Here is a 15,961-nt window from a genome sequence, read left to right as displayed (position 1 = left end):
AACGACTGCATCGTGAAAAAATATGCGTCCACCGACCTAACCGTTGAAGATAAACGTATTGTATTGATCGGTAAATGTGTCCGACGGCTCACAGACCCAGAGATACTAGCTTAGATCAATAAAAATGTGTCCCACGGCTCACAGATCCGGAGATACTAGAGCTCAGATCAATAAAAATGTGTCCGACGACTCACAGACCCAGAGATACTAGAGCTCAGATCAATAAAAATGTGTCCAACGGCTCACAGACCCAGAGATACTAGAGCTCAGATCAATAAAAACGTGTCCGACGACTCACAGACCCAGAGATACTAGCTCAGATCAATGAAATGTGTCCGACGACTCACAGACCCAGAGATACTAGAGCTCAGATCAATAAAAATGTGTCCGACGATTCACAGACCCAGAGATACTAGAGCTCAGATCAATAAAAACGTGTCCGACGACTCACAGACCCAGAGATACTAGCTCAGATCAATGAAATGTGTCCGACGACTCACAGACCCAGAGATACTAGAGCTCAGATCAATAAAAATGTGTCCGACGATTCACAGACCCAGAGATACTAGAGCTCAGATCAATAAAAATGTGTCCGACGATTCACAGACCCAGAGATACTAGAGCTCAGATCAATGAAATGTGTCCGACGACTCACAGACCCAGAGATACTAGAGCTCAGATCAATAAAAACGTGTCCGACTACTCACAGACCCAGAGATACTAGCTCAGATCAATGAAATGTGTCCGACGACTCACAGACCCAGAGATACTAGTTCAGATCAATAAAAATGTGTCCGACGATTCACAGACCCAGAGATACTAGAGCTCAGATCAATAAAAACGTGTCCGACGACTCACAGACCCAGAGATACTAGCTCAGATCAATAAAAATGTGTCCGACGACTCACAGACCCAGAGATACTAGAGCTCAGATCAATAAAAACGTGTCCGACGACTCACAGACCCAGAGATACTAGAGCTCAGATCAATAAAAACGTGTCCGACTACTCACAGACCCAGAGATACTAGCTCAGATCAATGAAATGTGTCCGACGACTCACAGACCCAGAGATACTAGTTCAGATCAATAAGAGGTCAAAATAACAAAAAGAGGTTGCAGTGGGCTAAAATTGGACGCGTGAAGAGTGGGAGTTGAAGTTTTTGGATCTAAGAGTAGGTCGAAGGAAGAAAAATATTGCGACATCAACTTACAACCCTTAATTTCGTTTTAAAAATCAACAGGGAAGTTTTGATTAGCATTATATGTATATTGCGTTTTAAAAAAAAATAGATTAAACCGATTTTTATCAGTTAATCTTCTATCAAAGATATAAGTACTTGTACATTAACCTATAAAAAAAATTGTGTAAACAATTTAATGATACAATGGTTTTTTTTTTTAAAAAAATTGCACTTTATTTAAAAAAATATATATTACAAAAGGAAAGGTGAAGTAGCTATTTGAGATTTATCGCTTTTGATACCACGAACAACACCTGGTTGTTAAACGAGTTTTCGTCGCAATATGACCTGGATATTTTCGAAACTAATACGCCCGAAAGTCGTGGCGAAACGTTTAATGATGCTAGTTGATTTTGGTCCAGCTACTAGCCAGAACCAGCTCGTTTAAGTGACAATTCTTCATCGTCTCTGCAAAGGTGTGAAAACACTTGACATGAGACTTCCAAAATAACTTGAACCAGGTCCTCAAAGACGCCATCTCCATAGTACAGGCTCAGGTACGGTTCAAACACTTGGGAAAAATTTAAGCCTGTTTATATTTCCAAAATACCGATTTAAATATGAACTATAAAGCATTACGTAGAGAAAAAACATTTTAGAATCACGGGTATAATATATTTTGCTGTTTGAAGACCTCTTACTTCATCTGGTAAGGATCAACCGGTTTTGGTACAAAATTCATTGGATCTTCAGTATTTCTGGATCTCTGTATCACCCAACGATCTTCAGTTTGACGCTTCGGAATTCGTAAAGCCTTTTTCATGACGAAATCCGAGTTCAACATGATTGCAACGAGATACAAACAACTTTTTTCCACCAGTGTTGCTGCTACGTAGTAATAAGAACAAACTGGTGGTCAGAGACCATAAAAGCGATATTTGAGACATAAAACAGAAACAGACCATGAAAAATATAAAAAAAAATTGAGGAAAAGTTAAAAGATTGATAAAGGAACAAGGAAAATCGACAGAAGATATTCTTTGGAGACATTGAAATTGCGAAAATAACAAAAACTCACTCAAAATAAGAGACCAAAGGACAAGCATAAGAAGAGGAAGAAGTCTAAACAGAAAAAAAGACAGTACGGGAAGCAATAGTAGTGATAGACACGGGAGAAGTGCCGGAAGATGCTGGACCAAGAATAGACGAAATAACCATAAATACGACAGAATTAACAAAATATACGATACAGTAGAAATGCCAGAAGATCGAGAATATGTTGGACGCGAAAAATAAATAAACGAAGAGCCGTGGAAAAGCTCGCCGATGAAAATGAAGAGGCGTCAGCATCAAATGAAATATTTCATCTTTCTAATCGATCTTGAATCTGTTCCAAAGTTTTTCCTTTGGTTTCGATAACGCAAAAAACGATAAACGCTATACACAGGCCGCAACAACCGGCGAATATGAAGAAAAGCGCGCCTATACCTATAGCGTTTTGTACGGCTTTAAAATATCTGGTAACGACGAAACCGACGACGTAATAAACGAATACCGAAAACGCCATCGCCATAGATTTAATTCTGGCGGCGTAAATTTCGCTCGTAACGACCCAACAGAGCGGTCCGATACCGAAATTATAACTGAACATGAATCCCGCCAAACATAATATCGGTACGAATTTGAAAAAGGAAGAAACTTGGTCGACGACGCAGTAAATTCCCAGTAGCACTTCGAAAAGTATCATTCCGCTAGCGGATACTATCATGAGGGATCTTCTGTTGAACCTATCGACTACAATTGGCGCTATACTGCCGCTGGTTAATTGAAGGGCCCCTAATATGATCGAACACACGGCCGACGATAAATTCGAACCGGTTTCGTCGAAAATAGATTGACTGTACATCGATATACCGTTTATGCCGGTAAACTGTTGGAAAATCAGCAACATATTTCCTATAAATAAACTTTTCGTCACGGATTTGCTTTTGATTATTTTCCAGAAGTTTCCCGATTTTTGTTCTTCGATTTTGATCAGAATCTCTTCGAGTTCTTTGTCGACGTCCGTGCCCGGCGGTCTGAACGTCATCAACGCTTTTTTGGCTAAATCTTCCTCGCCTTTTACCAAATAATAATAAGGCGATTCCTCGCAAAATATTATACAAATCGCTATGGTAATCAAAGGAAATACGCTCAAGATTATGTTCAATTCGGTAACACTAACCCAAGGACCGATACTGTAACAGAACAATGTTCCTATAGCTAGAGAAGTACCGGCCACCGTACTAATCACTCCTCTATTAGATTGACTCGATATTTCGCTAGCGTACGTCATCGATACTATATTTCCACCTCCTAGAGTAAATCCCATAATGAATCTGGCTACATAATAAACGGGTACAGTTCGAAATATCGCCATTAATAAGTAGCTCGTAGCCATCGGAACTCCCAAGATTATCGTGGAAAATCTTCTTCCGATTGTGGAAGTTAAAAATCCGAACATCCAACATCCGCAACAAGAACCGAGTACAACTAACGAAGTCATCCAGGATATTTCCGTATCTGTTATAGCTCTATCGAAAGGACTGTCGGAAGATAGATTTTGAATTTTTGGCATAACAGGTGACGACCAGCTTATGGTAAAACCAAACATGAAGCCCATAAGTGCCACTGAAAAAAAAATTAGTACCGTGGAATTTGTTCGTCGTTTTTTGGATTTGGTTATAATTTAAATGAATTTTTTTTGAAACCAAACAGTGTATAGTACACTCCATGGAGGTTATATCCGACTCGAAAGACCAAATAGTATACAGTATACAAACTAGCTACTTTTTAAAGCTTATACCCGGCTCGAAGGACCACTTAGCGTATAGTACGCTAACTGTCTGGTTTTCAGAGCTTTCCATAAGTTAATTTCCTGTCCGCAGAGTCTAATAATCTTGTTAATAACCGTCTCGACGAACCAAACAGTATATAGTAGCTTATATCCGGCTTGAAGGACCAAATAATGTACATTACACTAGCTGTTTGGCTTTTGGGACTTCTATACGGCTCGAAGGACCAAATAATGTATTAGTATACTAGCTAACCTAACCAAACACAAATTATTTGTTGTTTCTAGTCTTCCGTAAGGTTAATACCCGGCTCGAAGGACCACGTAGCGTATAGTACGCTAACTGTTTGGTTTTCAGAGCCTTCCATAAGTTAATATCCTTTACGCACAGCCTTATAATCTTGTTAATAACCGTCTCGACGAACCAAACAGTATATAGTAGCTTATATCCGGCTTGAAGGACCAAATAATGTACATTACACTAGCTGTTTGGCTTTTGGGACTTCTATACGGCTCGAAGGACCAAATAATGTATTAGTATACTAGCTAACCTAACCAAACACAAATTATTTGTTGTTTCTAGTCTTCCGTAAGGTTAATACCCGGCTCGAAGGACCACGTAACGTATAGTACGCTAACTGTCTGGTTTTCAGAGCCTTCCATAAGTTAATATCCTTTACGCACAGCCTTATAATCTTGTTAATAACCGTCTCGACGAACCAAACAGTATATAGTAGCTTATATCCGGCTTGAAGGACCAAATAATGTACATTACACTAGCTGTTTGGCTTTTGGGACTTCTATACGGCTCGAAGGACCAAATAATGTATTAGTATACTAGCTAACCTAACCAAACACAAATTATTTGTTGTTTCTAGTCTTCCGTAAGGTTAATACCCGGCTCGAAGGACCACGTAGCGTATAGTACGCTAACTGTTTGGTTTTCAGAGCCTTCCATAAGTTAATATCCTTTACTCACAGCCTTATAATCTTGTTAATAACCGTCTCGACGAACCAAACAGTATATAGTAGCTTATATCCGGCTTGAAGGACCAAATAATGTACATTAGACTAGCTGTTTGGCTTTTGGGACTTCTATACGGCTCGAAGGACCAAATAATGTATTAGTATACTAGCTAACCTAACCAAACACAAATTATTTGTTGTTTCTAGTCTTCCGTAAGGTTAATACCCGGCTCGAAGGACCACGTAGCGTATAGTACGCTAACTGTTTGGTTTTCAGAGCCTTCCATAAGTTAATATCCTTTACTCACAGCCTTATAATCTTGTTAATAACCGTCTCGACGAACCAAACAGTATATAGTAGCTTATATCCGGCTTGAAGGACCAAATAATGTACATTACACTAGCTGTTTGGCTTTTGGGACTTCTATACGGTTCGAAGGACCAAATAATGTATTAGTATACTAGCTAACCTAACCAAACACAAATTATTTGTTGTTTCTAGTCTTCCGTAAGGTTAATACCCGGCTCGAAGGACCACGTAGCGTATAGTACGCTAACTGTCTGATTTTCAGAGCCTTCCATAAGTTAATATCCTGTCCGCAGAGTCTAAGAATCTTGTTAATAACCGTCTCGACGAACCAAACAGTATATAGTAGCTTATATCCGGCTTGAAGGACCAAATAATGTACATTACACTAGCTGTTTGGCTTTTGGGACTTCTATACGGTTCGAAGGACCAAATAATGTATTAGTATACTAGCTAACCTAACCAAACACAAATTATTTGTTGTTTCTAGTCTTCCGTAAGGTTAATACCCGGCTCGAAGGACCACGTAACGTATAGTACGCTAACTGTCTGGTTTTCAGAGCCTTCCATAAGTTAATATCCTGTCCGCAGAATCTAAGAATCTTGTTAATAACCGTCTCGACGAACCAAACAGTATATAGTAGCTTATATCCGGCTTGAAGGACCAAATAATGTACATTACACTAGCTGTTTGGCTTTTGGGACTTCTATACGGCTCGAAGGACCAAATAATGTATTAGTATACTAGCTAACCTAACCAAACACAAATTATTTGTTGTTTCTAGTCTTCCGTAAGGTTAATACCCGGCTCGAAGGACCACGTAACGTATAGTACGCTAACTGTCTGGTTTTCAGAGCCTTCCATAAGTTAATATCCTTTACGCACAGCCTTATAATCTTGTTAATAACCGTCTCGACGAACCAAACAGTATATAGTAGCTTATATCCGGCTTGAAGGACCAAATAATGTACATTACACTAGCTGTTTGGCTTTTGGGACTTCTATACGGCTCGAAGGACCAAATAATGTATTAGTATACTAGCTAACCTAACCAAACACAAATTATTTGTTGTTTCTAGTCTTCCGTAAGGTTAATACCCGGCTCGAAGGACCACGTAACGTATAGTAGGCTAACTGTCTGGTTTTCAGAGCCTTCCATAAGTTAATATCCTTTACTCACAGCCTTATAATCTTGTTAATAACCGTCTCGACGAACCAAACAGTATATAGTAGCTTATATCCGGCTTGAAGGACCAAATAATGTACATTACACTAGCTGTTTGGCTTTTGGGACTTCTATACGGCTCGAAGGACCAAATAATGTATTAGTATACTAGCTAACCTAACCAAACACAAATTATTTGTTGTTTCTAGTCTTCCGTAAGGTTAATACCCGGCTCGAAGGACCACGTAACGTATAGTATGCTAACTGTCTGGTTTTCAGAGCCTTCCATAAGTTAATATCCTTTACGCACAGCCTTATAATCTTGTTTTTGGTTAATATCCGGCTCGAAGGACCGAATAGTGTACAGTACACTAACTATTTGGTTTTTATGCCTTCTATAAGGCACGAAGGACCAAATAATGTATTAGTATACTGGCTATTTGGTCTTTATACCGTTGCATAGGTTTATATCCGATCCGAATGACCAAATGGGCGAAGGTTGAATCGACGACAACATAAATAACAAATTAGAACGAGAAAGAAAAAATTTTAGAAGTAAATCACAAGAATAACCACATATGTCCATGTTGACAAGTGACAAGAGAAAAAAAAATGTAAAATGCGACCTAATAGGAAAATTAAAAAAAAATTAAATGAATATACAGGGAAGAAGCAAAAAAAATGATCGATAAGGAGAGGAATTATTTCGGATACGACAAATATATTGAAAAAAAAAATGGGATTTGACTACTTTAAGGATGTTAAAAATATTCGATTTATTGAATTAAACAAAGTACTTACGAGCAATAACTGACCCCACCAAATTGTTTATGAAAAACGTTTGTATAATCATGTTTATGAGAAAATTTTAATTTTTCACAAATATCAAAGTATAACGGAAACTTTTCGAAATAATTCATATGAAACACATCAAGATTATTGTACTGATTGATCTTAATGACTTGTTTTTAATTTGTTTTATAATAATGTAACGTTTATTCACGGCGATAAGGCATTATCTATGGAAATCAGAACCTAAGCTGGATAGGTGTTGAAACACATACAAGTACTCCTTGATATATAATATTTACGTTGAAATTTTATTAAAATTATGTAATTATCACCTTTATTTATAAAACTTCTCATTCAATACATTTGTTAACCTCAAAATATTCCTTTTACATCAATTCCTGTAATATTTTCCAACCATTAAACACTCAGTAATAATCCTGAAGTAGTTTTATTTCGTTTTAGGACTTTTCGTATTACCATGTATATAAAACTTGTTCCCTTCAATATCTTTATATATGCTTTAATATATAAGGAGGTAAAATTACATTAAATAATGTCTCAATAACGTTTATTCGAATTAACAAAACGTATAATTAGTTTTAAACGTGAATAACGGAAATATTAATAACTTGGCAACAGTGTTTATTATTGTCTTACTTCTACTGACGCTATCACATACCATTTATTTATAAAAGTTTCACATAGATGGCTCAAGGTTGAATAATTCTTATAATTCGAGTTCAAAACACTAGATGGAGCTGCTAGCGGAACTATATATTAGGTTGGCGAAATTGTATAATTAAATGTTGGTAGACGTTGCGCAGTTATTATTTATGACTCATTATTGATGTGTTGTGCTCGTATTTTTGATTATGTATAGTGTTGGTGGTTAATTTATTAAAAATAACTTTCAATGAATGTTGTTTATGTATGTGATGCACGTGTTTCCAAATCCTCATAAGGATTTAAAATGTTACTAATACTAATTTAACTGCAAAGTATTTGTTCATGTGACGAATTTTATTGAAATTGGGTATAATTATTTCAATTAGCTATTTTTCTTCTATATATATATATATATATATATATATATATATATATATATATATATATATATATATATATATATATATATATATATATTTACTACAAGTTTTATTTTTTTCATATAAATAAATATACACACGTTATTATTATTATAACTGAACGATTATCACATCACTTTCAAATGCGTTTTTGTCTACATTTTATTTGAGTATAACAATAACAAAATAGGTTCTCTTACTTAGATATTTTTTTCCTAATAAAATTGAACTTTCATCTTTTGCGATATATATTTAAAATATGCCATTTTGAGAAGTATTATAAACACAAACAAATTTGAAAATGCATTAGTTCTGAAATAGTAGTATAAACTACCTAATTCAAATTACGCGCCAAATTTAAATATGACAGTCGACGTCAATTTGGTTAGAACATATAACATTGTCGTGATCCTCTAAATATACATATGTTCTGTGGTCACTAATTATATAAACTGTTTCTTCTATGTTCAATACGATGGCAGCACATACTTGATCGAGTAATTTTAAATGGATTATAACGTATATAAACAAAACTAATGTAAATTATAATCCATAAAATCAAAATCACTAGATATTTGAAATTAACAAAAATATTAGGCTGGAATAAATTAAATGATAGTAAATAGAAAGTGAACTATACTTTAAGCAGCGCTAGTGTCATCTACCGGTTGAAGAACGAACTGGAAGGAGGAAATTATATTAACCTGGTTTTATTGACAGTTTCCGCTAATGACCTTGTTGAATTTAATTTGTTTACAACACTAGATGAATGTCAGTTTTGGTTGTTAATTTATTATATATACATTACTAATGATATCTATGCATCGTGTTGTTACTTTTCGATTAATTCATGGAATTATTGTGATAATTTTTATTTTTTCTCTTGATAATAAAAATTGTGTTTTACAACGAGAGTCCATTGACGTATTGAATATACAAGATGGCCGCTGGATATAAACAATACTGAAGATCCAATTTTTTTTATTTATTGTTTAATTGTCACGACTATCAACTTTTGGACATCACGAGATGTTCCTAAGACTTCTCAGGCGATATTTCTATCTCATAGATTGAGAATATCGATATCAATATTGATAATGAATAGGAAATGGGATTATTTAATCGTTTATTTTTTAAAATTGCGTGATAATTGTATATAAAAAATTCTGTTAGTAGCAATAATTATGATTTTAAAACACGTTTTATGAAGTAGGTTCCAGTATTGTTTATTTTGAAGGATTTAACAAGGACTTTTGATTTTTTTAGATTAGGTAATAACAAAAATGATTTAGTAAAGATAAATTTTTATTATAACAAATTAGATATTAAGAAAAAAAACTTTTTCAAATGGGTTGTATAGTTAATTTAGAGATCTGCAACAAAAATATTTTATTGGTTACGGTAATTCAAATAAAAGGGGTAGTAAAGTATATTTTGAGTACTACCCTCAAAATTTCAGTACTTTTTATCAATTAAAAGGTGTTTTTATACTTACATTGACATGTTTGGGTGTAGATAAAACGAAAATTATCACTTCTGCTATATCTGATGGTTTGACAACAAATATTCTTTCGTCGAGTCCATTATTATATTTTAATTTATCAAGGGGGCCATTATTATTACAAAAATCTGATTCTGAACATCCGTAGCTAAGACTCTAAGAAAATATCATCATAATTATTCATATTTTCTCATTTTTTTTTATAAATTTATTATATATTGTGATACAGATATTTTCATTTATAGTTTCGGGACATACTGTATACATAAAATGAAATATTTATCGTGTCGAATTGATTTGATTAAGGTAACATCGAGATATCTTATCTCAAAAATGTATTGAAACATGGATTAGTACAGTAGACATCAAGATAAACTTGACACACTAAAAATGGATTTAAAAAAAATACTTATAGTTCAGGGGCAGAATATAAAAAAGTACTAAAGGACTTCTTTACGGAAAATAAATGTTTCTCAACATTTTGTCACTACCAAAAATGGAGGATTCCTCTTTTAATAACCTTCGACGCGGATTCTAGTGAGATCAAAAACGATATCTAAAAGGACAGAGTCTAAATTACGCTGTTGCCAATATTAATATTTTAACGTATTTTCTGGGTCTTTTTGATTCACTTTTACATTTGATGGAAACTATGTAGTGATAGTTTATAATTAAACATTTAATTTTCGAACAATTCCAAATACCTTTGGCTTGTTTTTTTTATCTAGCCACTTCGAAGAAACAGAAAAAATTCTTTGAATTTTAATAAAAAAATATCTTTATATCCACTCACCGTTATCCTAATTTCGGATTCGTCTGCAGCAAGTTGAAGACGTAAAGTTTCAGTCAATGGATTAAGAGAATTGTTACAGGGTGAATCAAAATACGTTTCGTTACGTGAAAGTCTGCCAACATTAATAATATGTCCGTCAATGTTATTTTCTTTCATATGTTTAATGGCTTCTCTGCTAACAATACAAATCCCCAAAACAGTTTCGTTAAGAATTTCTTTCAACGCGTCGATATCATCATAATATAAAACACAGGTAGGAGTGTTATTGATCAATACGCTAACTGGACCGATATTATCTTGTGTCCATTGAAACGCGTGTATAATATGATCTTCGTTTGTAATATCACCGGCTATTGGATAGAATTTACCCTGTTGGGACGTTGACAGTTTTTGCGCTAGCGCTATGAGACGTTCTGATCTTGTAGCGAAACCAACTACCTGAAATTGATGATTGTTTATTTTCCTTTTGTTACCTTCCACCGCAACAGCGGAAGGAACTGGGGCGCAAAAGCAAACACAAGCAGAAATTTATGCAATTGACAAATGTCCGATAGTCAAGCAGCCATTAGACCACATAAAATCCAAACTCCTTTGGGATATAAGATCGCAGACAAGCTATTCACGGGACACGAACCTTTCTGTGATAAGAGCTACACAACAATGGAAAAAAAAAACACTGGAAAAGAAGGTGGATCAGCTGTAATCACTAGGTTCTTCATTATCGGCTAGAAATACATCCTTTGGGTCGCAGACAAGGTGCGCTGGGACTGACTGACCTAGTGGTGGCGAGTGTAATCCCCATGGACCTCCTTGTTTACAAGAGAAACAGCTCAGAGATAAAACAAGATACGGCAACCGTCGTACGCACTATAACAATGCAGATGTGGCAACAACGGTGGACAAATTACAAACGGAAATTACAAATATTTGTCATTAGGACAATCCTGGCCTAACTGACCTGTTTACTGCGATTTTTTTTGGAATATGTTTAATTTAAACTAACAAAGGAAATAGTTTTTATAAAGAAATTTCGAAATTTACATTTTTAAAGGTAAATATTGTTCAATGTATTACGCATTAATAATAATTTCATCTTTATTTATGTGTTTTTGAAACTATTGTGATAGAATTTGTATAAACAATGATATTAATATACATTCACAACTTTTGTTATTAATAAAAAAACTGGTAAATAATAGAATTTCCATTCTATGAGGATGATTCCAAAAGTTCTTTGACCAAAAAAAGGAAACAAACAAATTTTTCAACGTAATTTCCTTTTAGATCCCAGAAACGTGAAGCCCCTCAAATGCGGCCGTTTTTCTTCACTAAAACGTCGCATGATACTAGCCATTGATAGTTTTCCCAATCGCCACCACCTTGGAAAGGCCTTCGCCTTCTTTGGAGCCGGTCCTCCCTTTTCAATGCGTTTTATTTGGTTTCGGGTGTGAAGTGTTAGATCCACGTTATGAAACGACTTTATTTTTGCTTTCTCATGTCCAAATTTTCAGTTAAAACACGATGTACCGAACTATGGCTACTAGCTCGTGTACTTCCAGTAGATTTTCTTGAACATTTCTGGAGTCTTTGCCCCTTTCAAGCAGCTACAGTCATCTCTATGTCAAGCCAAGTACTTTTGGGACTGTCCTCGTAATATTGGAATCTAAATTTTGATTGATTATCGCAATAATATTTTCCCAAATGTTGGAAATTTGTAAACAGCGATCTAAATATTTGATTATCTATGTTTAAATTAATTTTAAGCATAAAATTATTATTTTCATCACTCTATTTTTAAAATTAATTATAATTCTTCATATAAATTACTACCTTGAGTCCTTTTTCGACTAATTTTTCTGCAATAGCTTCTCCAATACCTGAATTAACTCCTGTCACAAAAGCAACCTGTTCCTTCCACTTTAACATGACAAGTATTTAAGGATTAACGGATAATGTGGAGCTTATATTTATTATTAGATACATATATGTGTCTATGTTAATTTGCTGATATGGTATCTGCACATGATATGTTGTTTTAAATAATAATTATTACTATTAATAGACGGAAAAGGCAATGAATTGAATGTGAATATAGTTCCCTCAATTAATAAAAAAAACTCTATTCCTAACAACGTTTTTCATATCATTTATTAGAAAAATCAATATTTGATATCGTTCTATTTTGTACCCACAAATCTGATAATGTTGTGGTACGAAATATACTTTTTCAAGTGAGTCATGATTGCGTAACAAAGAAAAAGGTTTTATCTACAATCTATTTATTACAAGGTCATAATTTAACTGCTTGAAGCCCTTTAAAGTGAATCAATTGTTCTATAGGTTATAAAACGTTCGACAAAAATAGTTGAGATCATTTTTATTTTTTATTCCAAACATTTTTTTGTAATTTTCAATTATAGCGCTCCAAACTTTTTTCAATATTTAATTTATCACGAACCGTTAACTATATATTTAGCAAAAACCCTATGCGTTATACAAAAAAATGTTTCAAATAAAAAACATGGCAGATATTCGATAGCACGTGTTTTTCAAGATGGCGGCTGGCAAGGACGGCCTCCCATAACGCCCACTTGGATTTACATTCGAGAAACTTTGCATCACGAACCTACTTTTTTTGTTCTACAGATAAATATTAAAATGTAAAGTGTATCTGTTTTTATTTCTATCCTTCTAAACATTCTATAATGTCATTTGTATTTATGGTTATTAAATTTAATTGGAAACCGATAACATTTTTTATTTGTCCTTCAAATATCCAGCATTGAAATTTAATAAACCTGCTAAATGTAGAAGGAAAACAAAGAGGGCACATTCAAAATGAATAATCAAACTTGGTCCATAATTATCAGCATAATTATACTCCTACAGAAAAGGAAAACTAACAACCGGATGATTGATTTGTGATAAAAAATGATTAATTAGTAGCAATTTTTATTTAAAAATCAGTCAAAATGGAAAGGTGGTTAGGACATGTTGCTTTAGTGACCGGTGCTACAGCAGGAATTGGAGAAGCGATTGCTGAAAAATTGGTAGAACATGGAATGAAGGTGAATAATATATAATTAAAAAGGAAAGAAACAATAAGTTACTAGATTATTTAATAATCTAAACAGGTCTTGGTGAAAACAAACATTTAATGTGTATTTAATTTCAATAATGTTCTGTGAATTGATTGTGAGACACATTTGAATGTTTTTATATAGTGATAATGTAACTCACTAATTTCAGTTTTAGTTTGTTGGCTAAAGCTAAACTGAGGTAATCTGAAGTTATATATAATTTTATTATAATATTTATAATAAATTTTTACCTATCAGAACGATTCATAACGAAAAGAATATAAAAAGGCCCAAGGAGTAAAAATAAATCGATTACTACCTTGAAACAGAAATAAGTATGAAATTTTTCGGCTTTAAAGTAACCTTTTATTTGTATTTTCACACACACTCGTTTTTGAAAATTAATCAAATCGAATCGAATGTTATTCATAATGTTAGGACTGATTTTAAAACTTATTATCTTAATGCATTTATTTTTATTTACCTCCTAATAAATTCGGCCATCTTTCAAAGAGATTTACATCTCTTACTTGGTTTTCGATAGTTTCTAAGAATAGTACACTGTCTATATTATATTGTACAACACACCACGACACGAAAAAAGCTTTTTTCTTTATTTTGAGTTCACATTTCTTTTAAATCACCATAAAAACACTATTATTTACTTACAACTACCGGTTTTACATGCCCGAAAGCAAATGACAATTGACGTATGACTTGATAGGCGATTTTTCGTGATTGACATTGTTAAAATTTCAATTTATTTGATGATTTCATTAATAGGTTATTGGATTGGCTAGACGGAAAGAACGTTTGGATGCTCTAGCTAAAAGACTATCGTCGAAAAATGGAAAATTCTATGGTTTCGTGGGTGACGTTACCATCGAAAAAGATATAATAAACGCATTTGATTGGACGAAACAAAACGTCGGTCCAGTTAGCATTCTCGTGAATAACGCCGGTATTTCCATATGGGGTCCGCTGGCATCTGGCGAAACCAAAAATTGGAGAGCTATTTTGGATACGAACGTTCTAGGAGTTTGTATAGCAACAAGAGAAGCTATTAAACATATGAATGAAAACGATATAGATGGTCAGATTATAAATATTAATAGTATCGGCGGACATCGACTACCGCATAGACCAGTACTGAATTTATATCCTCCAAGTAAACACGCCCTTACCGCTTTAACCGAGTCTCTTAGAAGAGAGCTAGCTCAATCCGGCTCAAAGATTAGAGTAACTGTAAGTCGTGAATTACTACAAAGGTTACGAATTATTTGGACTAAATTACGAATTGTTTTAAGAGTTTGAGTCCCGGAATGGTTGATACAGAACTGAGACAAGCCGGAACCGCCGAAAAACGCGTAGACGATTCCACTTACAAGGCGTTGACTATGGTGCCTATGTTAAAATCTGCCGATGTTGCAGACGCGGCTGTTTATATTCTATCGACACCCACTTCTGTTAACGTAAGTATTACGCAGCACCTTCACGTGTTGAGTGAAGCGATTGCTTGTCAATCTTCTACTTTAATCGCTTCCCAAAGTGATCACCAGGAGTCCACGACGGGAGTGACGAAAGATGGGGGTCCCTTGACAATTTATTTGGTTACAACGCAAGTTTTCGTAGGATAGATCAGAGCTTGATTATTTTTAGGGAATTGGTGGTGATGTAGCTGCTGGGGATCCACTGGATCCAGCAAGTGGTCTAGGAAACAAAAAATTTGGTAACCAATGGATTATGTTCTATTCACAAACCGATTAAAAAATGTTTTTCTACTTTTCCAAATGTGAGGATTGGTGGAATTGTGAATCCTCTATACCACAACTTTTCCATTATGTCTTATTTCGTGTCTTTTCTTCCATTTCCTTCCATCTTTTCTTAATTTTTTCTCTCCAGCACCTCTTCGATCTATCTTAGTTCTTCTTCTTCGATTTTGTTTTGAATTGATTTAGGTTAGGTTGTCAATATGGTTATGGCTACGTTTTCGTTAATTTTTGTATTTGTTTTTTCGCTTAGAAATTGTTTAAATATGTCTAAAACGTTTCAATATTTCTTTTCAGATCGCCGAACTTATAATCGAACCAGTGGGAGAATTGATATGATTTCAAAATTCATTTTTCTAAATAAACAATGAAGAATTTATAATTTTTTTATTTCTAATTGGTCCTTCCAATCAAACCCTTTCCCTTCCTTCAAATAATGATGCAATCAATGCAGAATTTTGTGGAATTCCCTTCATACTTCATCCTT

At 34.2% G+C, this 15,961-nt stretch overlaps 3 protein-coding genes across 3 annotated transcripts; 1 reads left to right on the top strand and 2 right to left on the bottom strand.

Moving 5' to 3' along the window:
* Positions 1–1,390: 1,390 nt before the first annotated feature.
* LOC130894857 (solute carrier family 2, facilitated glucose transporter member 6-like) lies at positions 1,391–7,475 on the bottom strand. Its single transcript, XM_057801873.1, has 2 exons — positions 7,256–7,475; positions 1,391–3,852 (listed from the first exon to the last, which is right to left on the bottom strand). The coding sequence occupies exons 1-2, from the start codon at positions 7,305–7,307 to the stop codon at positions 2,546–2,548; spliced, it is 1,359 nt and encodes a 452-aa protein (XP_057657856.1). The 5' UTR covers positions 7,308–7,475; the 3' UTR covers positions 1,391–2,545.
* A 2,143-nt stretch (positions 7,476–9,618) lies between these two features.
* LOC130894862 (farnesol dehydrogenase-like) lies at positions 9,619–12,865 on the bottom strand. Its single transcript, XM_057801877.1, has 4 exons — positions 12,456–12,865; positions 10,626–11,063; positions 9,827–9,988; positions 9,619–9,704 (listed from the first exon to the last, which is right to left on the bottom strand). Exons 1-4 carry the CDS (start codon positions 12,549–12,551, stop codon positions 9,675–9,677), a joined length of 726 nt encoding a protein of 241 aa, XP_057657860.1. The 5' UTR covers positions 12,552–12,865; the 3' UTR covers positions 9,619–9,674.
* Positions 12,866–13,573: 708 nt separating this feature from the next.
* On the top strand, positions 13,574–15,856 carry LOC130894858 (farnesol dehydrogenase-like). The gene is made up of 4 exons (XM_057801874.1): positions 13,574–13,693; positions 14,489–14,950; positions 15,013–15,177; positions 15,772–15,856. Exons 1-4 carry the CDS (start codon positions 13,598–13,600, stop codon positions 15,811–15,813), a joined length of 765 nt encoding a protein of 254 aa, XP_057657857.1. The 5' UTR covers positions 13,574–13,597; the 3' UTR covers positions 15,814–15,856.
* The last annotated feature ends 105 nt before the right edge of the window (positions 15,857–15,961 follow it).

Source organism: Diorhabda carinulata, chromosome 6, assembly GCF_026250575.1.
Source record: "Diorhabda carinulata isolate Delta chromosome 6, icDioCari1.1, whole genome shotgun sequence".
Taxonomy (NCBI): Eukaryota; Metazoa; Arthropoda; class Insecta; order Coleoptera; family Chrysomelidae; genus Diorhabda; species Diorhabda carinulata.
This window is presented reverse-complemented; position numbering and strand designations above follow the sequence as displayed.

Excerpts from the sequence above, each read along its gene's own strand:
- LOC130894862 (XM_057801877.1), bottom strand. The coding sequence starts at position 12,551 with ATGTTAAAGTGGAAGGAACAGGTTGCTTTTGTGACAGGAGTTAATTCA. Across the intron at positions 11,064-12,455 it reads TAGTCGAAAAAGGACTCAAG|GTAGTTGGTTTCGCTACAAG; the intron begins GTAGTAATTTAT and ends CATCAATTTCAG. Across the intron at positions 9,989-10,625 it reads AATCCGAAATTAGGATAACG|AGTCTTAGCTACGGATGTTC; the intron begins GTGAGTGGATAT and ends ATATTTTCTTAG.
- LOC130894857 (XM_057801873.1), bottom strand. The coding sequence starts at position 7,307 with ATGATTATACAAACGTTTTTCATAAACAATTTGGTGGGGTCAGTTATT. Across the intron at positions 3,853-7,255 it reads GGTGGGGTCAGTTATTGCTC|TGGCACTTATGGGCTTCATG; the intron begins GTAAGTACTTTG and ends TTTTTTTTTCAG.
- LOC130894858 (XM_057801874.1), top strand. The coding sequence starts at position 13,598 with ATGGAAAGGTGGTTAGGACATGTTGCTTTAGTGACCGGTGCTACAGCA. Across the intron at positions 13,694-14,488 it reads TGGTAGAACATGGAATGAAG|GTTATTGGATTGGCTAGACG; the intron begins GTGAATAATATA and ends TTTCATTAATAG. Across the intron at positions 15,178-15,771 it reads CGACACCCACTTCTGTTAAC|ATCGCCGAACTTATAATCGA; the intron begins GTAAGTATTACG and ends ATTTCTTTTCAG.